Consider the following 22561-nt stretch of genomic DNA (forward strand, 5'->3'; position numbering starts at 1 on the left):
TTTCACATGGCAGGGGGAACTCTGCAGGTGGGAGCTCGTCCCACCACACCTCCCTGCCCCCAGGTTCTTGGCCCACCACCACGACCTTCAGCTCCATGAGGCTGCACCCAACCAGCCCCGAACTGGGAGTCCCACCACCCCTGCCCACAGCCAACGCCTGGGAAGGTGAGCAGCCTGCCCGAAGCCACAGTGCAGGTGTCACCTCTGCAGGGGTGGAAGGGCCTGGCAAGCCCTACCCAGATCTGTCTTAACTCCTCTTCCTCGGCACCCAGCAAGTGGCCAATGGACCCCAGCACCCAAGGCCCCTCACAGGGGGTCTGCAGCTCTGAGCAGGCCCCCAACCCCAGGCTCCAGTCCCCAAGACCCCCATACCTGCTGAGGAGGGCCCAGCTCCCTGCACAGGAAGGGGCTACTCCCAGCAGAGGGAAAGACGGACACAACGTGGGTTTCTAGTCCAAACGCACTTTCTTTATTCAAACTGGTCAGCGCGGACGCCCTGAAGCCCCGAGCACGGGAGATGGGCCAGCCTGGCCCCCTGGTTCTGGATGGCGGGCGGACACAGGCAGGCGCGGCCCCACAACGCTCCTGCAGATATGGCCAGGCACGCCAGTCGACAAAAGCAGAGAAGAAAACAAAAAACAAAACACACTCAGTAGATTTCTTCTTTATGCTCCCAGAGTTTCTGGACCAACAAGTCCCAACCCTCAAAGCCAGGAGCAAGGGACTAAAAACGCCCCTCACCTCCACCAGTGCCGACGGAAACCCTGTTTTAAATTAAAAAATAAGCGAGTATACATCGTAGAAAATTTCTCTTAAAAATCTCACAATTTGTAAATGTATATTTTTTTCTTTAACATAAAAGTTTACAATATACGGTAAAATAAAGGCTCAGGAAAATAATTTCAAAAAAAAAAAAGAAGAAAAAGAAACCTGAAGTTTTGAATTAAAGCTGAAGAATTTTTTTTAAACCCTGTTGTTGAACCAGTGACTTTTTTTTTATTGTGCTGATGGGTTAGAGAAAGAAATATATTTAAAAACCTCAGTCCAGGTACCCACAGCCACCGCCAAAAGCCTCCCCCCCTCCCCCCACGGTCGAGTCGGTATTTCCACCAAGTTTGTGATTGTCACGAGTTCACAAGTTTGAATCCTGGTCTCAGCCGCCTGCCATCCGCAAGGAGGGGCTGCAGCTAGCGTCGGTAGGGATGGAATCCTTGTACGTTGTGGTTCTGACCGCGTCCAAAGCCACTTCCGCCAGCGGGGGGACCCCCCGAGCCAGGCACCGAGGGGCCCCCGTAGGAGGGAGGCTGCTGGCTGGGGTCTGAGAAGCCCTGTCCGAAGCTGGCCAAGTCCTGTCCATAACCTGCAGGGAAGAGCCCAGTGAGCTGGGGTGGGGCCTGGACCCAATGGGTGGAGGTACCCCCCCGGAGCCCTGCTGGGACCCGGGCAGCCATCTTCACAGAAAGGAGAGCAGCTCCGAGACCCCTTCCCCCACTTACTGCCCTGTCTCGGGGCTGGGGGCCTGCGGCGCACCCTCGCGGCTGGCGAGGCCTTCGAGCTTGGAAACATAAGACACCTGGCCAGACCTGGGGGACCACAGGCTCCTACAAAGTTTGTTCTCCAGTGGAACTCAGGGTGGACGTGGCAGATTCCAGATTTGAAGAAACATTACAGATCAGGCTGAGCTGCAGAGCTTGGACCCCAACAGTGCTGCCCCTCCTTTGAGCAGGGCCAACCCGCCCCACAAGGCCCCCTGGGTCAGTAGTGCCGACCGTGGGGGCAGAGCTCCAGGGCCAGAGGGGTGGTGGCCAGTTGAGATCCTCACCCTGGCAAGGGCCCGTCCCCGAGGGCACCGCCGAGTCCACCCCCGCCCAGAACAGCAGAGGAGGTGCCGTCTGTGGCCCGGGCGCAGGCAGGGGGGACCATGGAGGAGGAGGCACCACCTACCTAGGCCACATCACTGCTCAGCCTGACCAAAAGAGTGTAAACAAAGTGTGGGCCGAAGCCTGGCGGCTCTGGAGAAGAGGTGCCCAGGCCTGGCGAGAGATGAGACCAGGGTAACTGCCCCGGGCGGCCTTGGCAGAGGAGGGAGGGTGGGGGGGCACATGCTTGCTCAGTCGCTCGTACATCCCCTCTAGGGGTCAGCAACACTGCACCCACCACCACGGTGTCCTGCTCTGGGCGAGGCGAGAACCCACATGACCACAGCCGGGCAAGGCCCCGAGGGCACAAGAGCCTGAGATGTGGAGGTGCTGCGGGGGGGGCATCTGTTCAGCACAAGAGAGCCCCCTGCCACCCCGCCCCCACTCGAGCTGCTCTCACGGGCGCAGACCCTGGTCTCCAGCACCTACTTGGTGAGCACCCCTTGGTGAAGCTGGATGCCGACTGATGCCACATGGCCCCCAAGCCCACCCTATGTATGGCAGATTCAGACACACACGGCGCAGGCCCACTGGGGCCCCCACATCCACAGGCCCCAGACACAGGTGCCGAGCTGTGAATGCTCCTCCACACCAGCACCCTGGCCAAAAGCCCACCTCAGGCCTGCTCTAGTCTGGGCCCTGCAAGCAATCCCACAGTCCTGCGGCACCCAACCCCCAGGCGGATGGGGAGCAAGGCACTCACCATACTGGCTGTACGGGAAGTCAGGCTGGGCGGTCGGTGGTTTGCTCATGTCTGGGGCGGCCTGAGATGGAGGTGGTGGGAAGGCCAGAGGTGCGGCCCCGGGAGTGGCCGGTGGTGGGGGAACCCCTGGAGGGGCAAACTGATCTGGTGGGGGAGGTGGAGGTCCGTAGCCAAAACCTGTGGACAGACAGGAGACAGACAGACGCGGTGCTCACGCTCTTCAGCTGCCAGGACCACATGCATCCACCCCAGCTGCCCAGCCTGCAGCCCAGGGAACGACCCTGCTGGGCAGACAGCGACCAGCCAGTAGCCTGGCAGAGTGAGGTGGGGCTGCGTTCCAAGCCCAGGGTCCCAGGAGGATAGGAAGTGCCGGCGTCTATGAAGAAAGACCTGCTCTTTCCCATTAGAAATGAAAGTGATCTAGGCCTGGGCCGGGAGTGGCAGCCTGACTTGGTTGTCAGGTGGCTTGCATGCCATGGCAGGGCTACAAAACTGCAGTGTCCTGGGACTCTGGTCACAGATGGCCACTCAGCACGCAGCGCAGGGTCGGAGAGGGATGGAAGGGGGAGGACTCCTCCTGCCGGCTGAATGACATGCCCCAGCACCTCCACCTGCTGGCCTAATGGGGTCAATGGGGCACTCCTCTTTTGGTGGACACAGGCTGCTGGGGACAGAGAATCCAGCCGAGTGGACAAGGTGAGTCCAGACCTCACCTGAGGTGTGGGGAGTCGGCTCTCTGTGCTGACATGCCCCAGGCCCACCCCCAGGGGCCCAAGGCACTTACTGAACTGTGGGGGCGCGCCGTAGCCCTGGGGGAAGCCCTGGGGAGGCGGGAAGCCTCCAGGAGGGGTAGACACAATGTAGGAGGTGAAGGGTGGGGGTGGCGGGGGGGCTCCTCTTCCTGCGGGGGGCGGTCCATAGCCACCTGGAACACAGCATACAGGTGAGGCGAAGAAGCCCCCTTTCCCGCCTGCCCTGCCCCACCCCGCTCAGATCCTGCTTTTCTAGGTTTTTTTCCAACAGGGACTTACCGATCGCCTGTCCTGCCGGCACCCACATTCCTGCAGGGAGACAGGGGGGAGTGGGGCGTGCCACATCAGCACCAGGTATGGATTGGGGGACCCTGCCCCCCCAGGGGACCCAATTTCCTGACACATCTCAGGTGCAGGGCAAAGACGTCAGAGCAGCTCCAGGGACACCCAACAGGGAGGCTGTCAGCCAGGAGAGCGGGGACCCAGGGTATCCTCCGGCCAAGTGCTGGTTCTTTCCCTGCGATGGGCGTGAGAGCATCTGGTCTCACTGGCCGGTTTCCTATAGCTGTGGCTCATTTTGCAATAAAAAACACTTTTAAAGCCAGCTCTGAAGAGACCGGGTGAAACTTGGAGCCAGGTAGAAATAGCTCTACAGCTCAGGGTACTGGTATCCTTCCTTGGACGCCCTTCTCTAGGTCTCTAAAGGGCATGGAGGCTCCTGGCCATCCCAAGTGGTCTGTAAAAGGTCCACCCATGCTACATGGCAAGTGCAAAGCCAGGGGAGCTGGAACAGACCCAAAGGGCCCACAAGGCAGGGCTCATGTTTCCTCCTTGCTCCTCTGAGGAGCATCCAAGTGAAGCTCTGAAGACAGCCTGACCTGCCCACATCCACTCCAGCCTCAGTGCTCGCCCTGGGGGCAAAGCTGGCTGCTGGGCATGACCCCTGACCTCCCCTGGAGGTACCGCCCCAGCACCCCTGGTGCCTGGGGGTAGCTGAGGGGACAGACCCACTTGGCCCCGGGCGACGACGCTTCACAGTTCTGGCTCCCGTATCCCACCTGGCCCACCCAGGTGCCAGAGCTGCAGGAAGTTCCTGGGGCTGGTGGGCAGGCAAACACCCTTACCTTGTGGGCCGTATCCCTGCTGCCACGTAGGCGGGGGCTGGCCTGCCCAGCCGTTGGCGGCGTTGGGCACGACCCGACTGCCCCACTGGCTGGCACCTGGCTGTCCCGGCGCTTGGCTCTTGCTGTCCCGAGGTTCGGCCCGTTTAACTTCCACCTGGACAAACCAAGCTCTGATTTAGGGAGACGCCAGGGGTCTCAAGCCCCCTTCCCTTCAGACACACCCTCAGGTAACTTACGACTACACTTAGCATCTTATTATGACTTAAAACTAAATACTTAACTATAAACCTTATTTAGACTAGTAACTTTTTTCTTAAAAATTTTTAATTTTTTTGTCTAAAAAAATGTTTCTCAGGTACAACAGATTCAACTATAAAACATGTGAGGCCCCACCCACTGCAGACTGGGCTGAGGACCAAGAGTCTGCTGAGTTCTGTGTATGACAAGGGGTCTTTGGGTCAAGTTAAGGGACAGTGTAGACCCAGGGACACAGAGGCCAGGCTCCTCCCCACAAGCGCAGCCCTCCTCCTGGCCGCTCCGGCGGTCAGGCCCTCTCCAGAGCCCCCACCTGCCTGCGCTTCCAGCTCATACCTGAGAAACACAGTTGGTTTACTTAGGTTTTGTATTTAAAATGTCTAATGGAAGATAAAAGACTTACCTTCCCCAGGCTAACGCTTAAAGAATCTCAATTAACTCAAAATAATGTCAGAGGGGATGGATGTGATAAGAGAATCTTACATTACATCTAACAAAAAAGTAAACAAACATGCAATAAAATGGACATTTGAATCAGTAAGCAATCTTCATACTGTGTTAGGTCAGCAGCCCAGGAGCCTTCCCTTTTGGAGGTGCCAGGAGCCACTGCATGTGGAGGGCGGGCGGAGGACCAGGTGCCCGCCCCGCCAGGCTGCATGCCCCCCTCACACAGCCTTTTCAGTCTGGGCCGACTGAAAGCAGACCCCCATCTCCAGGGCTGCATCAGCACTCAAGAATCCCAAGTTGCTCTTGTTTGTAGGATAAATTTTAATGAGAAAGAGACAATGAATTCACCGGAGTCGTCCTTGGGGTCTCGGAGCCTGGCAAACATTGTGTACTCAGAACCCCGTCAACTTGGCCTAAACCCCTTTCTGTGAGAGGACAAGGAGGGCGCAGAGGCACAAAGACCCCACCTTCCGATGCCCCAAGGACGCTCCACAGAGGGGAACAAAACCCCTGCTAGCTCCAGGCGGTGTGGCAGCAGGACGTTTCAAAGAACTCAAATTAATGAGTCTTCACACACTTTCCTTAAGGGAATAAGGTTCCTGCTTACAAAGCAAAGCAACCCTTGTGATTAAAAAAAAAAAAAAAAGCTGCTCTTCCTGGCCTGTGTTCAGGTTTTAATTACAAAGTGGGCCCCTGCCCTTTGAGGCAGGCCTGAGGCTGGACTCTGCCCCTGGGAGCAGACCCCGCCCTGAGGAGGCCCTCACTGCTCCCCAGCTGTAGCCATCACAGGACCTTGAGCAGGGTACACAAGCACCTCGGACCCTGTGTTCATGATGGCACGCACCCCGGAGACCTGCATGCCAACCCTAAACTAGCCATTGATGAGCACCTAGAACAGCTGACCCAGCTGCCCATCTGTGATGTGAGGGACAGAGGGGCCACCCTGGGCCATGTTCCCTCTGTGTCTCAGCTGATGGGGGGGGCCGGGGCTCTGGCAGGGGGGACTGGGCTTGCCTCTGGGACGAGGAGCCGGGGGCCTGGGAGACGGGGCAAGGAGGGGTCAGGCCACTTTCTGAGTTTCCCTCCGAGGCAGCAACACAGTATGAAGATGTAACAACCAGAGGTCACTTGACTGCATGGAGTTAAGAACTACCAGGAGCATGTGGTCGGACCGAGTTCACAGTAAGTGACCCAATTTGGAAACCAATCCTTCAGGATGTTTACGTTGCCGTCAGTTTTACACGGAACCAGTTCTCAAAGGTTCGCGGCCTGGCACGTTCCAGGCCGGCATGGGACAGTCAGGGAGGGGACACACATCTGAAGGAGAGGTCACTGAAACCAAGCCTGAGGCAACCCGCGACTTCACTGGACGCAGCCCGCCCACCCCCCGGCCATCCCCAGGGGCTCTAGAGCCAGGGGCTCCTGAATCAGGTCTGACCCACAGGAGGGGTCCTAGGACAACTTGCCCGGCCCTTTTCCTGTCAAGGGATCTCCTCTCCAGTGAAATCCCTAGGTTGCCTAAGACTTGGTTTGGTCTTAAGGTAAAATAAAACTACAACTACACACTTTTTTGCCCATGATGTCGTGAAAATGCATGTTGACAGCCTGGTCCACTGATTGTTCGTCCTCGAAAGTAATAAATCCAAAACCTAGCCAACGACGAAGAGTGAATCAAGGTAGCAGGGTGTTGTGACACAAAACAGGATGATGAACAGTATTAGGGACGGGCCGAGGGATCGACCAAGGGTTTCAGCGAAGCCGGTGTGTGAGGCTGCGGGGCAGGAGCTGATCTCAGCCGACGCTGCGGCCAGTTATAAATCAAAGATGACCTTGGGACCCCTGGGCGTGTCTTAGCCACCATCTGGACAGTGGGGTGGTGAGGGCCCAGCGGGCAGGCAGCCCCAAATGTGTCATGGGTGCACTTGTGCTTTTCTGAAACCCAGGGTCCTCCCCCTCGGCTGGCAATCGCTCGGCAGCTAGTGCTGACAGCAGCCGTACACTGCTCTAGCGTTAACGGAGGCACGTCTCTACCACAGTGAGAGCCTCGCCAAGCTTGCCCAACACTGTTGGGTAAGCCCGAGGAGTCCTGCCCAAGTACCATACGTATGCACACAGTGTCTATATCTGTACGTATCTATGGACTAAATACACAGAGATACAGGCCACAAGGGGTTCCAGCAGCTCAAACACTGCTGTCAGCAGCAACAGCAAGAGGCACCATGTCGTCAAAAGGACAATTTTAACGGGAAAGACAATTTAGTGTTTCCCAAACACAAGAGAGTGCAGTATAAACGAAGTTTGCTGGTCTGGTGTGCGGGCCACCCGGCTAGCCTGCGTGTCCAGCCCTCGGGCTGCTGTTCGTCCCCGGGGGCCCATCTGCACTGAACACTAAGACCACTCATGGCAGCAACTGCCAGAAAACCCCGCAGAACAAAGGACAGGCCAGGAAAGGGCCGAGGAGGGTCAGAAGAGGGGTGCAGAGGAGGGACAAGGGTGCAGGGGAGGGGCAGGGCACAGAGCTTCCAGGGATGTGGATACAGGGTGGGGCAGCCCTGGGATCCCGGCCTCTCAAGCTGAACAAAGAGGGATGTGGGGCCATGGTCGCAGGGACCGTGGGGAAAGACTCCTGGCAGAACTGAGGTGGGAAGAGGACAAAGACGGGAAAAGAAAGCAGCTTAGCTCAGAAGTGTGGGCGCCAGCCTCGTGGGGTGGGCCAGCTCTCTAGCACATACGTGTGTCCAAGCATGACACACGCACATAGCCTGAGCCTGCACACCACATGAGAAGAAACAAGAAACAGACCAGAGAAGACAGGCCAGGCAATGGGGATGTGGGGGGGTGGAGGGGCAGTGTGAGGGAGCAGAGGCAGGGCCAGGTGCATGGGGACCAAGCCCTGGGAGGGGCACGGATGCTCAGATGGACTGTGGGACAGGGAGGGAGGAGGAAACAGGGGCTGCATGGAAGGCTCAGGAAGAGAAATTGGGGACAAGCTATCTGGGGCACCTGCTGACCAACTGCTGCTCCTGCTGTGGTGCCCACCCTCCGCCCACCTAGCACTGGGGGACCCACGGGGACTCGCCAAGGCCCACGGCTGAGGATGGCAGGACCCACACGGAACACGGATCCGCAGGTCAAGCCTGGAGTGCCCTCCTGCCAACCCCTCCTGCCCAGACCCCGCCCAGGCAGCCCGGCGCGCTCCAGGGCCCAGGCCAAGGACGGCAGGCAGCCCTGCAGGGACGGCAGGCAGCCCTGCAGGGGATCTAAGAGCAGCCTCAGGACCCCATGTCCCAAGATGCCCCAAGATCGGAGGCAAGTGGTGGAACACAACATGGGTGATGAGCGGCATGTGAGAAAGTGAACGTTTTCTCCAAGTGCAGGAGGGTCTGAAGCCACAGGGCTCGCGGTCCTTAGAGTGCAAGAGGCGGTGAGTCGTGGGGAGGGAGCCCCGGGGCGGGCCCTCTAGGGATGCGTCTGTCTGTCAAGAGGCGACATCACCGCTGAGGAAGCGGAACAGAAACACACTGAAACTTCGTTTACACCCCACTGGAGCAAAGCCCGCTCCCTCCTCTGACTGCGGGACTGGCCTGTACCTGTGTGATATAATTTAGCACCTGGAGAAGAGAAATCTAAAGAGATATCGTTAATCACAAATAATTCACAGAGAGAAAAGGAGAAACAACTTACTTAACATTACTGTACTTTTCTATGAAAACACTTAAGTGCATCACTAAGCAAGTACGTCTATGTAAAGTTAAGACTAAGACTTAACAGCTTAATCAACATGAGGTGAAAGTACGTTACTTAACCATGGAGGGAGAGGAGGGTGAGGTTCAAATGGCAAACTATTCTCCAGCATGGCGGGCGCATGCTGCGGGCGCGCGGCTGGTGCAGTGCCTCCAGGGGCTGGGCAGGGGCCGCGGGCTGGACGCACTCGGCTCACGAGGCCGCTCCAAAAGCGGTTCAGGAACCAAAACACAGAGGCGGGGACAAATAGCAGCAGCCAAAAAAAAAAAAAAAAAAAAAGGAAAAAAAAAAAACGGCTCGCAAATTGGGTGCCCAGTGTCCCAGCCTTGCAAACCAATGTGGCCGTGCAGGTGTGGGCAGCTGGGGCAGCTTCGCGCCTCACAGACTTCAGTCCCACAGACTTCAGGAAAAAGAACAGGAAAACAAGAAAAAAAGCATGGGACACACCAAGGAAACTCCATGTTCAAGCCGAGCTGGGGGAGACCTAGCCTGACAACATGAAATGAAACCCCCGCCTTCAATGAGTGAACTTCAAACAGAAGATGGTCGTAATTGAGGAAGTTCACGATTTAACAAAACCACTCATCTTTCAGGACACGCTTAAAAACAGAAACCATGCTGAAATTCATGTCAAGTTGGAAAAGCTTCCAAAGAATGAGCTTAAAAAACAAAACAAAAATGAAAGAACCCCAAGACTGTACCGCCTGACCTTTGGAAGCAGACAGGCCGGGGCTGCATGGGAAGGACTACGCTAGTCTCGAGTCACCCTGTGCTGAGGCCAGGCTCGCTACAACCACCACCTAAGTGTGAAATAGTTTGCCATCTGAGGGGGAAGGACAAGGACAAACTCGATCTCTTTTACCTCGAGGCCTCTGCTTTTCCGCATCGTAGATCATGACCACTTCTGTGACCTGTAACAGAGACAGGGGTCTGAGGGCCCAGGTCGGCAGGCAGCATGTCTGCCCACAGCCAGGAGGTCCAGAGGCAAAAGGCCCACTGCCTGGGGTGTGAGACCCTCAGGGCTGTGAGCAGGCTGAGGGGTGCTCATAGGCGGGGCAGGACCAGTGGTGGGTCACCAGGGGCCCAGGGCTCCATGTGCCAGGACCTCCCACTCAGGGTCGGTGCCCCTGGCCTGGCTGGGCCTGCATCCTCCCCATGCTCCCGCATTGTGCACTGCAGCACGAGTTCCTTGCCAGGCCCTGGGTACACATAGGCGCCCCCTAGACAAGCACACTGCAGCCAGAGAACACGTGCTCGGTGGAAGCTGGAGGTGACCTTGTGCTTTTGCTTAGGACAAGGGATAGCCTTCTTCCCCAACCCCCCAACACCAAGGCCCTGCCTGCCTCCTGTCTGCCTTATTAGAATTTAGTTCCTGTATAAGCCCCCATGAAGTTCTGAAAGATTTGAGGCTCTTCTGGAAAACAATCCCTTCACACCCTGTCCTAGGGGGTGGGTGTGTGTGTGTGTGTGTGTGTGGGGGCAGGGAATGGGACCCAGCCATGTCCAGCACTTCTCCAGATGCGGTCAAGTGCTCTCAACTGCAGGGTTACAACCAGCCGAGGGCCTCCCAGGAGGGGAGCTGGCCCCGTCTGCGGCAAGCACTCCCCTGTGGGTGACTGGCCATGTGGGGTGCTTTGCGCTGTCTTGCCTCCCCAGGACACAGGGCTCTGCCACTCCCGCCCCGATCGTGGCTGTGGGCAGGGCAAGGACTCACCACTCCAAATTTCTTGAAGTATTCCCTGAGCTCTGTCTCACCACAATTGTGAGGAATTCCTCCGACAAATATCTTATTTGATTTACTGTTATCGCTCCTGGGTCCTTTCTGCTATTTCAACAAAGAGAAAATGGTTAGTCCACGTAGGGTACCCTCCAAACACACCCTGCTATTCAGGGCACAGTCCCTGAAGGCAGACCAGACACTGTAGGAGACCAGGCTGCCCAGGAGTGCCTCACAGGCCAACAGGGGCCAGGGGCCCAAGTGCCCCAAACAGAGTGTCTCCAGCTCAGAGAATGAGCAGCAGGGCCTGCACCAACCCCACTGGTGACCAAAGGGTGGTGGGAAGTTCCTAAGACTGAGGACAGTCGCCACCTTCTTCACCTTCAGGGCCAGATCCTGCCCTCTGCGGACAACCCCTGAAGCTGCCTCCCCCAGGCACCGCAGCCGGGAACTCAGACTACGTTGTTGGGGGTGCTGGCGGCAGAGACACGAGCAGAGGTGGGCACGTGCACACACACACACACGCGCACACACACCGACCTCCACAGCCACAGGCTCTGCATCTGGGATTCGACCAACCATGGATCAAAAACACTTGGAGAAAAAGAAGTCCAAAGTTTCAAAAGCAAACCTTGAATTTGCCACATGCCAGCCAGCTATTTACACTGTATCAGGCAACCGCAGTCAATTAGAATCGATTTAAGATGCACAGAGGACGTGCGCCGTCACAGCCATTTTATAGAAGGGACTTGAGCGCCCACGGACTTTGGTCCCCTCGGGCGTCCTGGACGCAGTGCCCTCAGAACACACAGAGACACGGCTGTGCAGACTACGGAAGGACCTGGGCAGTGTTTCTACCCACATGTTCGCTGCACCACTGTTTCTGTGTTTGATATTTCCTAGCAGACTCAGAAACATACACGCCTGGTCTGAGGCCCTGTCTACCATCACAGCTGGGAATCCTGCCAGAAATGAAGGTTCCCAGGTCCCAGCCCTCAACAGCACCAGTCCACCATGTCTGGTAAGGCTCTCCTTGAGAACGGAACACTCTGGTGACAGCTGGCCAGGCCCTGGGGGCACAGGAGGCTCACAGGGTCTCCGAGGTGCGAAAATAGACAGGCCTCAGCCCTGGAGGGGAACAGCCAGCAGAGTGCTGAGTGGGGCAGTGGGAGCGGTCAGTGTGGATGAACACGAGGTTTCTGACAACAAACAGCCAAGAGCCATCGTTTCTAAGGTAGACTAATAAGATACTTCTTGGCTGCAAGATGAAAAGCTCCTGGCACTGAATCAATCCAAGTGCTCAGGAGCTTGGCTGCTCAGCGCCACACGGGAAGGCCTGCTGTCGCTCAGTCTGATTGAGCAAGGGCCCCAGGGAAGCATGCAGGAGGGAACCCCCGCCCCTTACCCAGCCTTCCTTCGGCCGTGTCCTCTCCGGCTGCATCCCCCGAGGCGTGCATGGCTTTGGGTCAATCTGTCGGAAGTTTCAAAGGACCAGCTGTGAACAGGAGGCTTGTCTCCCAACAAGAGAAAGTGTTGGCGGTAGGGTCAGGGGTACAGGCCCATCAGGTCGCCGGGGCCACATCCTGGCCCAGCGTCTGGTCTAAGCTCAGAGCTGTAACTTTTTTTTTTTCGGAGTTATAACTCTTGTAACCCAACCCAGGGGAAAGCCATCCTTGGCACCTACACAGCGCTGGGGCGCAGGGGCACCAAGCAGGAAGGCGGCAGGTGCCTCCTCAGGGTCGGGCACTCACGTTTCGGCCATCGAGGGTATGTGGTCTGCTGGCCAGCACCGTGCCCACGCAGTTTGGATCTTTGAATTTGACAAAGCCAAAGCCTCGAGACTGGTTGGTCGTCTTGTCTTTCATGATCACGCAGTCCACGACCTCTCCATACTGGGAAAAGTAGCTGCGCAGTGTCTCTGCTCAGAGATCAGGACACACACAGCCAGGCGTCAGGCAGGTCACAGGCTACTAGCCTGGCAGCCTGACCTGGAGAGTGTGCAGCCAGTAACCTTTACGCCGGCTGACCTGCTGACGTGGGGGCAGCAGATAGGGAGAGGGGGAAGGACGGATGCCAGGGAAGGAAATATGCACCACGTCTCCCTGGGAAGGAGAATAAGCTGCCAAAGGAGGGACACCTACAAGGCCTGAGGCTGAACACAGTGACCACCACAAACGCCTAACTCTGCTGGCTCCGTCTCCAGCCTCTGCCTTCAAAGCCGGTCTCCACCCTCCCTGACCAGAAGCATCAGCACAAGATCAAGTTCCAAAGCGCTGCCCCAGTCTACTCCCAATCAAGTGCCCTCCGCCCCCCACCGCAATCCAGACAGTAAGTCAAGAATTGAAAAGCGAATTCTCACAACTTGAAGACAAGGTCACATGCCCACAGCCCATCTGCACTTACCTTGGGTGGTGCTCCAGTCAAGACCGCCCACGAAGAGCTTCCTGCAATTCAACATGAAAACATTCAGGTCAGGAGGGTTCTGCCCAGGATGTTCCTAGCAGCCCAGTGGTTAGGACTCCACACTCTCACTGCCAAGGCCTGGGTTCAACCCCTGATCAGGGCACCAAGACCCCACAAGCTGCATGGCACGGCCAACGACCACAGAGGGATCTGCCTGCGATGCTGCCCATCGGGCTCACCCTGGGGTGGTCACCTGGGGGCACGGCCATGGTACGGCATGAAAAATGCCACCGGGATCTGCCCAAATGGCGGGAGTATGAGTCACAATGTCCAGAGCCGCACACAAATGTTGACCTCAACCACAGTAAGACAGACTGCCACCCCAAACCTGCCAGTGCGGGAGTGGGATCATGGACCCCCTTCCCAACTGCTCTGCAAACACCAAAGACTTCAACATCTGAGACCCGACATGGCAAACTCAAGGGGCAGCAGTGGTGGGGCTTTAGGACAAAACAGGGGCACCCAGCACATGGGCATGAGTAAGCACCACCAATCGCTGGGGAGGCCCCTGGAGCTTGGACTCAGTTGAATGGCTTAGGTTATACTTTTGAGCTAGAGCCCTACTATGTGAGAGGAAAAGTACTGGTGGCCTCCCTGGGGCCACCGTTTCCAGAGCCTCCGTGCCTGCCACGCTTGGGCTGGCTGAAAGGAGAGATGCCCCGTGCTGTGGGCTTCAACTGGGGCAGGTGTGACTAGAAGGCAAGGCAGGGCACTCTCCATCCCGCGTGCTGCCCCAGAAAAAGGAGTGAAACTGGCACTCTCAGAGTGGTACCTGGGCGCTATCCGGTCCACAGCCAATCCCCCCTTGCACAGCCTGGACACAAAACAGCCCCCTGAAGCTGGCTGCACTGAGGCCCCAGAACCGGCAGCCGGGGCACGGGGACAGACCCATCAAGGCAGTGGCCTCAGCTGTACTCAGGGGTCCCTCCCACTGTGGCTTTCTCCCTGGGGTTGAGAGACTCAGGGTAGAAGAAACAATTTTCCCACCCCACTCGGGGTTGTAGCCCCTCACCCCCATACACATTCAGGGCACGTTCCTGGATGGAGGCCAGGAGGCTCACACCCAGCCTCCTGACCATTCCGTCCGTCCCCTACACACCCCTGGGAGGTCAGGCAGGCTCCTCCTGCTCCCTAAGACCCTGGGGAGCGTAATCCCATCTGTGTCCCGCTCCCCTAGCACCTGACACCAAGGCAGGCAAATGACAGAAGGACTTGATCTGCCCCAGGCCAATGTGGACCGCCTCTTTGCTCAGGCCTTTGGCATAGGCACAAATGGGTTTGCTATGGAAAAGCAGCTTGGAGAGGAAAAAAATCTTGAGCATTCTCAGAACACCCAGGACAAACCCCAACTGAGAGGAATACCTGCCTGCTTAGCCTGCATCTGACCAAGATGGGAAGGCCTAAGTGGTGTCCCTTCGAGCCACCCAACCCCCCCGCTGCTGCAGAGGGTGGAACTGGTCTGACCAGTCCACGCTCCAGCCCATGTTTAAATTTCAAAATCAGACATTAGTGGAAAAAGACGAGAAAGGCCGTCCTCTGTGCAGCTGACAACATCCACCAGAACTCGCACTCCGAGTTGGCCAGGGAGCCAACATGGACATGGGGCTTTCTGATGCTATCACCTCGCTGTGTTTGGAAAACAGGACACAGTGGCGCATCCGCAAAGGCACGCTGGCCCGTGCGAGGAGGGCAGGGGACTGCACTCCTGCTCCTGTCACTGCTCTATGGGCCCCAAGTTACAGATACTATGAGGTGAAAACTGAGGAAGCGCCAGGGCCTGGCTGGCACAGGGCACAACGTTGGGGACGAACTGCAGAGCCCCAGGCCCAGCATTGTGTTGGGGCTTCATCTATATTGTCTCCTCTTGCTCCCCGTCTGCAGACAGGAGGTCCTGAGAGATCTCACTGACCCGTGGTGGTCTCAGGGGCCCTGGGCAGGATGAGCCGGACACACCTGCATGGGAACTGGCCTGTGCCCACCCTCCAGCCCAGACTTGCTTAGCACCAGGTGACCTGAGGCCTTGTTGAGCGTTTATACGCAGCTCAGCAGGTAAAAGATCAGCTAACCCTGTGCGGCTCCCTCTCCAACCCTGCCCTACCCTGAACAGTGTCATTCATCCCTCAGCTGCAGCTGAAGTTGGGGGCCCCCACAGACCCTGCACTCCACTCCTCTACCCCTGGGACCAGAGTCAGGTGGTCTGTGATAAGCGCAGGGTCCTGGGCCTGTACCCCAACAGTAGAGGGGTGACTGGGTGGCAGGCTCTGGGCAGCACGTCTTCCGCCTGCTGACCTGAAATCTAGTCCTGGATGGCTCCTGAGGGCAACCATGTGCCACTTATGCCAGAAAGTCAGCCTTTGGGGGCTTCCTCAACCGGGTTGCCTACAGCAGGCGCCACCCGGTGGACAGCAGGCACCACCAGATGGAGGGCAGGGGGCTGAGGCCGGGTCCATCACGTGAACTGGCAGGCCCTCTCTTCCTCTACAGCCCGTGTTCACGCGTTCCTGCAGCCAGGGAGCCATCCCACTTTGAGCCTTCTGTGACAGATTGTATGCCCAAAAACAACAGGTGAGGCGGGGGTCTCTTCCCACAGTCTGGGCTTTCCTTCACCTGCAGATGAGATCACCTCTCATGGACTATGGGGGCTGCACACACGAGACTCTAGCCTGGCCTTCACTGAGTGCCCCGAGACAGGACCAGTGTGTTCTCACCGGCCAAAGTGCTGCCCCCCGCCGACAGTGACCTCTCACCGAAACCTGGCCACAGCACCACCCCTCAAGAGGAAGCACTGCAGGAGCATCAGGGGTGCAAGGGGCAGCAGGCCAGCTCACCAGGAGTGCCGGCTCCCCACTCTAGCTCAGCCATGCCAGGAATGACCTTGACCAGGTCCCCTGACCCTCTTAAGCCTCAGTCTGCTCCACTAAGGAGGCTCTGCCACAATGTCTGGAACCAGATAGGGGTCAAGTGGAACAGCCCCCAACCCTCACGGCCAACCGTGCAGGTGTCCAAGCAGCCCCGAACCCGTGTCCTAGTCCCCGGGAGCAGGCAGCCTGGACACACTGGGAACCAGGCCTCAAAAAGCATTCTCTTTCAAACAGGAGACCTCAACAGGACAGTCCTGCCCCCAGGGGCATCAGGCCAGGGATGTTGTTCCACCTTGCAATGCCCAGGACAGGTCCAGAACACGAGACACCTCCTTCCCACCACCGGACGACCCCCGCCACGGGTTCTCACTCCCTTAGGCCTTGGCAAGCCGGCCTGGGATGCTCCAGGTCCGCACCCTGTGACCCAGCCAGAGCTCCACACCAACCACTACACAGAGAGCTGGCCCACGGAACTGTCGGCTTACCTTCAGACCCCTCGGAGCTAAGTCACCTGAGCCCCACATGGCCTCCACCCCCACCCACCTCCAGCTTTTGACTACCCACCCCCCAACCTGCCCAGGTCTCTCTCCCAGAGACCCACACCCAGTGCTGCTCCCCTCACAGGTCCCCCTAGAACCCTCTCTTCGGACACATCGGGGTCCTTCCTCACCAGCCCGTGGGCCGCCAGCAGAACCACGTCTGCCAAATGAAAGCCCCACTCACTCCTCTTTGCCTCCACAACCTGTCAGCTCCAGGAACCTCGGTCAGAAGACCCTCCTTCAAGTTGACTCTCCAAGGCCATGGCAGAGACCAGGCTACTACACCAACAGCTCCCTGCGAGGCCACATGTAACAGTGGCTGCTCCCCCTGGCCCTCTGCCCTGAGACCTGGCCTGGTTCCACTCTGGCCACCGGGCCATTATGACAACCAGGATGCTGAAAGCCCAGCCCATCACATCCAGATGCAGGGAAGGCCTGCCTTCAGAGACGCCAGTGCAGAGGCACAGTTCCCCAGTGGGGTGGCATCCAAGCATCACACACTTCCTGAGGATGTGGATCCCCATCCAGGAGGGGAGCCGCGCCATGGCCTGTCAACCTCCCCCCAAGAGCCACTCAGAGAGGCTGACTGGACACCACAGTGAAGGCAGTCAAGAGAGGACAGTGGGTGCCACCAGTGACCAGTCAGACCGTCATATCCCAGCAACACAGGCAATTGCTTCCTCTGAGCACCATGTGGCAACCACCCTAAGTGGGCAACTGCGGTCCCCCCCACAAACAAGAGGGCCCGTGGTCAGGGAGCCGGCGGCGTCACAAGTACTGCACCGGAACAGCCACCAGAACAAGGAAGTTAAGGTGGACCTGTGCTCCCCATAGCCGCCAGAAACAAGGCTCCCGCAGGAAACAGAAACTGAGCAATGCTGTGGGGCAAAGCGATGACCAGCTCCTGGGACACCCGAGATCTACAGCTTTAGAAGTCAGGTGGCCTGGCTGGATTCGCTGGGGTGCCGGGGCAGGGAACACAGCCAGGCAGGTCTCTGATCCCATCCTGCTACCAACTCTGAGGCCTCTCCAGGTTGCCCGTGGGTCTGGGGTGGGTCTACGGTACAGAGGGTGGGACCTTCCAGAACCAGTGGGGATCCTGGCTCCGTCCTCACCCAGGGGCTGGTACAAGCTGTAGAGGGGAACTGCCTGGGAGCCCAGCCTGACTATCTCCTCAAGAACAAGAGGCAGGCCTCCTAGATCTGGAGGCTCCCTCCCCTCCAGGCCTAAGGAAGTCAGAAAAAGATCCCTTTGGCTGAGGGAGACTGCTGGCCCCCCTCAAGTCTGGCCCTTTGGGCTACAACTTTCATTCTGCCCACAGGCTAGTTTCCCATCGGAAGTGCTGCAACTTTTCATTTACCCTACACACAGCTCAGACTGCCAGGGCCTGCACTTCTCTCCCAAACAGACCAGGCTAGAAGCTAAGTGCCTTCTTTCTGGTGCTCTAAGAGCCGTGGGGACTCTGGATCTGGGATCCCACAAACACATTTTTCTGTCTTCTGGTGTAACCTGCTGCCAGAGCCTGGCCAGCCACCCAGCGGCAAACAATGACTTACTCACCAAATCAAACGTTTTGTAAACACCGCATCTGTTCAAAGCGAAGGGCACTCAGAAATGTACACAAGGCCACGGAAACCCAGCCCAGGCTGTTTTGCCATCTTTGCAAAAAGGATTTAACTATAAAATTATGCTGATGCTGTAGGAGCCACTCTGCAAAGAAAACTAGACCAAACCCCTAGACTAGGGCAGAAATGGATTTTCTGGTTCCTTTGGGAGCGCTTCCCTGCTCTCCCGCTCGTTTAGCATTAGGCAAGGCTATAATTAAAAGGGAAAACTTAGCTATAACAAACCTCCTCTCGCTAATAGCTACACCAAGGAGAAAAAAGACCTCAGAAACACCACCGTCAGTCCACCGCCCAAGTTTCCAGGTCTCTATCTTTCAAACACACCCATGGGGCTTAGATGGGGGCTGAGCAGGAAGGGGCTCGAGCAACATGAAAACAACAGTTGCAGACACCCATCAGGTGGCGCGGAGGCGCCGAGATGGTGGTCACTTCAGGGTGCGCGGCAAGCAGACCGGGGACCGGCCCCCATGACCTTGGCCCTCGGGCCCTCGGTTTGCAAACCTTCACTTGGTAGTGGAGTGGATGGTGGAGGGGCCGCCGCTGTGAGTTCTGGGTGGGAAAAGCTGGGCGGCGGCAGCACTGGAACCCCCCGCGACCGGGCCGCCACGTGCGCTGAGCCGCCAAGTTCGCGCACGGGCAGGGGGCGCCCTGGACCCCCCAGGTTCCTGTTCGAGGTCCCCGAGGAAAAACACGGGCGCGGGGACGCTTCTGCCCCCCGCCAGTGGAAAATACAGGCGCGGGGGCAGACAGGATGCCCCGGACCCCCTAGGTTTCCGACCGAGGGGCCCCGACGGTAAACTCTGGCCAGGCGGCCGGGTCTCCCTCAAGCATGAAACAGAGCGGACCCCCAAGAACGCTCAGGTCAGGTTCGGGGTTCCTGGTCAGGAAGCGGCAGGGCGCCTGGACCTCCAAGACTCCTCAGATTCTCTCCGGTTGAACCTCGGGGTCTCCGACCACGAGGCGGCGGGGAGACCAGACCCACAGGACTCCCTGGATCTCCGGTTCCCGCTCGGGGTCCCAGGCCATGAGGCAGCGGGGCGCCCGGCACCCCAGGGGACCCCGGCCCGTCGCGCCTCCGGACCCCCGGCCGCCGGCTCGGCGCGGCCCCGCGGCGTGACCTTGACGGGCCGGGCCGGTCTGGGCGGGGGCCGGCCGAGGCGGCGGCGCGGGCCGGCGCGTCCTCACCCGATCTCGTCGGCGCCCGAGTTGTTCATGGCGGCGGCGGCGGCGCTCGGAGTCCGGGCCCCCTGGCTCGCTCCCGCCTCCGGAAGGTCACTGGCCCCTGCGCCCTCCCCACAGCCGCGGCCCGGATCTGCGCAACGGCGGCGGCCGCGCTGCCTCCTCCCCTCAGCGCCAACGGTCACCGCGCGCCCCCGCGCCCGCGCCGCCGCCCTGCGCACGCCCGAGCGCGCTCCCGCACGGGGCCTCCGGGGGCGGGGCCAGGGGTGCACCCGTGAGCGTGCGTGCGTGCGTGCGGCGGGACCTGCGCCGCCGCCGTTCGGCCGCCGCGCTTCGGCCTTCTTCCTCAGCGGCTGCGAGCGTCGCCGCGGGGCACACTGGGAAGTGGAGTCCTGCGCGCCGGCTCCGACCCCGCCCCGCGGAGGGGGCGCGCGGGCCAAGCCGCGTGCGTGCGCGTGCTGAGAGCGTGTGTGCATGCGCAGCGGCGCGGGGCGCGCGCGCGACCGGGCGCTCCAGACTAGGCACTGCGGGGCGCAGGCGCGGCTGCGGCTTCCTTGACCAGTCTTGAGTGGGGGCCGGCGGACGCGGGTGGAGTTAGCTCCGGTGGAGGCCAGGCTCTCACGCCGCCGGACCGCAGGAAGCGGGGGCCCTACGTTCAGCTCCCGCGCCTCAGCTGCTCCAGCTGCCCCAGAAGATACCGACGGTCAGAGAGGCTGAATCACCTGCCCAAGGTCACTCACTCAGTGGAAAAACTGGAATCAAACCCAATAGTTGGCTGTAGATCCAAAGATTATGAAAACACATTGAGCCCCTGCCATGTGCCAAGGATGGTCCTGCCCTCGTTTGTCGACAGGTGTGGGTTTCATCCAGGGTGATTCAGCCTTCTCTGGGGACACTGAGCTATGTCTGGAGATAACAGTTTTGGTTACCACTGGCTGTGGGGGCTACTGGCACCTAGTGGGTGGAGGCTTGGGATGCTGCTAAATACCCTACAATGGGCAGGAGAGTTCCCCAACAAAGAATAATCTGCCCACCGCGTCAAAAAGGGAGGTGGAGCAATCCACAGACCATGATATAATAAAAACTGACCTGTACGCTGTTGTCAGATGGTGGTTCCTGCTGCCTAGTGACTTTTCACTCACTTTCTCAGCCTCTTGGTAGCCTAACAATATAGCTGATTCACCATAAAATCAAATGAACTGTGAGGAATGAAGGAACAGGTGTCAGGCCAACTGCTGCTACTGCTAAGTCACTTCAGTTGTGTCCGACTCTGTGCGACCCCATAGACGGCAGCCCACAAGGCTCCCCCGTCCCTGGGATTCTCCAGGCAAGAACACTGGAGTGGGTTGCCATTTCCTTCTCCAATGCATGAAAGTGAAAAGGGAAAGTCAAGTCGCTCAGTCGTATCCGACTCTTAGCGACCCCATGGACTGCAGCCTACCAGGCTTCTCCATCCATAGGATTTTCCAGGCAAAAGTACTGGAGTTGGGTGCCATTGCCTTCTCCGTCAGGCCAACAGTATAACATAAAACATTTATAATACACCTCACTTAGGTCACTTTACAATTTGCTAAGCTCCTTGGCATCATCGATTCCACTGGAGGAGGGTAACTTATCAGTCCCCATTTGCAGGTGAGAAACAGAGGCTCCGCAGAGGGGAAAGCAGTGAGCTCAGGTAGCATCAGGGAGGTGTTCTGTCTTTCCCCTGGGACTTTGCAGAGTTTTTCAGCTCAGAAGAAACCTATAACACTTAGCAGGAGTGGGAGGAACATGGCCCAAGTGGGAAAACAGATAGACATGCCCTAATACACACACCCCACTATTAGAAGATCAGAAAATTTGAAACAACCCATGTGTCCGTCCAGGCTTCCCTGGTGGCTCAGCTGGTAAAGAATCCGCCTGCAATGTGGGAGACCTGGGTTCAATCCCTGGGTTGGGAAGATCCCCTGGCGAAGGGAAAGACAACCCACTCCAGTATTCTGGCCTGAAGAATTCCATGGACTGTATAGTCCATGGGGTTGCAAAGAGTTGGACACAACTGAGCAACTTTAACTTCACTTCACATGTCCGTCCATTGTTGACTGGATACATAAACCACAAGGGCGTGAATGAAAGGATGTGGTCAAATGAAGGAAGGCAGACATAAATCGTTTAAAATAATGTACTTTTAGGGACTTCCCTGACAGCCCAATTGTTAAGATGCCACCCCTCCATTGCAGGGGCAGGGGTTCAATCCCTAGTTGGGGAACTAAGATCCCCAGTGCAGCAAAATAAATAAATAAAAATAAAAACACAGACACTTACCCAAGATAAAACAAGCAGCCATGTACCTGTCACTGAAACCAACACATTTTAGCATTTTTGTAACTTTTGCTTCAGATCTTTTTAAAAAGATGAACTTGACAGCTTGCTTTTCCCTCCTCCCCATTCACTTCCTTCTCCCCACCCCAGTGAGCAGTGAATCAAAAACGGGTATGTGCACACTTTCCTGAATGTAACTCCTAACATGGGTTGGTTCAGGCATACCCAAAACACAGAATACAGTTTTGCCCTTTTCTCAATTGCAGTAAAATATACAAGTTGCCATTGTAACCATGTATCAGTACAGAGCTCAGTGGCATTAAACACATTCACGCTGTCATGCAGCCCCCACCCCCACCCCCTATCATCTCCCAACTTACTCATCTTCACAAACTGAAACTCTGTCCCCATGAAACACTGACTCCCCATCCCCTCCCCCAGTCCCTGGTCCCATCATCTACTTCCTGTCTCTGGATCTGACACGTCTAGGGACCTCCTGTGAGTGAAATCAAACAGTGTGTGTCCTTCTGTGTCTGGCTTGTCTCACTGAGCATCATGTCCTCAAGGTCCATCCATGTGGTAGTGAGTGTCAGTGCTTCACCCCTTTCCGTGGCTGAGCGATAGTCCCCCGTGTGTGGAAGGACCACATACTGTTTATTCATCACCCATTGACAGACACTTGGGTAATTTCTACCCTTTGGTTATTGTGCATAATACTGCTATGAACATGGGTGTACAAATGCCTTTTGTGTGTCCTAAGTTGCTCAGTTGTGTCCGACTCTGTGCAAGACCCCATGGACTGTAGCCCACCAGACTCCTCTGTCCATGAGATTCTCCAGGCAAGAATACTGGAGTGGGTTGCCATGTCCTCCTTTAGGGAATCTACCCAACTCAGGGATCAAACCCAAGTCTCTTATGTCTCCTGCATTGGC

The 22561-nt window shown here is 57.6% G+C and overlaps 1 protein-coding gene across 4 annotated transcripts; it reads right to left on the minus strand.

Annotated features, from left to right (window-relative positions):
* Window positions 1-446: 446 nt before the first annotated feature.
* DAZAP1 (DAZ associated protein 1) lies at window positions 447-19537 on the minus strand. 4 transcript variants are annotated; one of them, XM_025292764.3, is made up of 13 exons: window positions 19335-19537; window positions 13065-13105; window positions 12413-12579; window positions 12067-12132; window positions 10659-10769; window positions 9807-9855; window positions 6767-6849; window positions 4499-4652; window positions 3654-3683; window positions 3407-3547; window positions 2623-2799; window positions 1945-2033; window positions 1224-1360 (listed from the first exon to the last, which is right to left on the minus strand). In XM_025292764.3, exons 1-12 carry the CDS (start codon window positions 19361-19363, stop codon window positions 1945-1947), a joined length of 1137 nt encoding a protein of 378 aa, XP_025148549.1. In that variant the 5' UTR covers window positions 19364-19537; the 3' UTR covers window positions 1224-1360. The 4 variants fall into 4 exon arrangements, with proteins under 4 accessions (XP_025148548.1, XP_025148547.1, XP_025148550.1 ...); XM_025292763.3 differs by lacking the exon at window positions 1945-2033 and having other exon boundaries at window positions 447-1360; window positions 10659-10766; window positions 19335-19533; XM_025292762.3 differs by lacking the exon at window positions 1945-2033 and having other exon boundaries at window positions 447-1360; window positions 19335-19532.
* Between the last annotated feature and the right edge of the window lie 3024 nt (window positions 19538-22561).

The sequence above is a fragment of the Bubalus bubalis genome, chromosome 9 (assembly GCF_019923935.1).
Source record: "Bubalus bubalis isolate 160015118507 breed Murrah chromosome 9, NDDB_SH_1, whole genome shotgun sequence".
Lineage (NCBI taxonomy): Eukaryota > Metazoa > Chordata > Mammalia > Artiodactyla > Bovidae > Bubalus > Bubalus bubalis.

What these genes read in the sequence shown, in the direction of transcription:
- DAZAP1 (XM_025292762.3), bottom strand. Translation starts at nt 19,363, where the DNA reads ATGAACAACTCGGGCGCCGACGAGATCGG. An exon ending in GCAGGGATACGGCCCACAAG is followed by an intron (nt 3,684 to 4,498) that starts GTAAGGGTGTTT and finishes GTCTCCCTGCAG; the next exon opens with GAATGTGGGTGCCGGCAGGA. An exon ending in CGGCGCGCCCCCACAGTTCA is followed by an intron (nt 2,800 to 3,406) that starts GTAAGTGCCTTG and finishes GTCTGTCCACAG; the next exon opens with GTTTTGGCTACGGACCTCCA.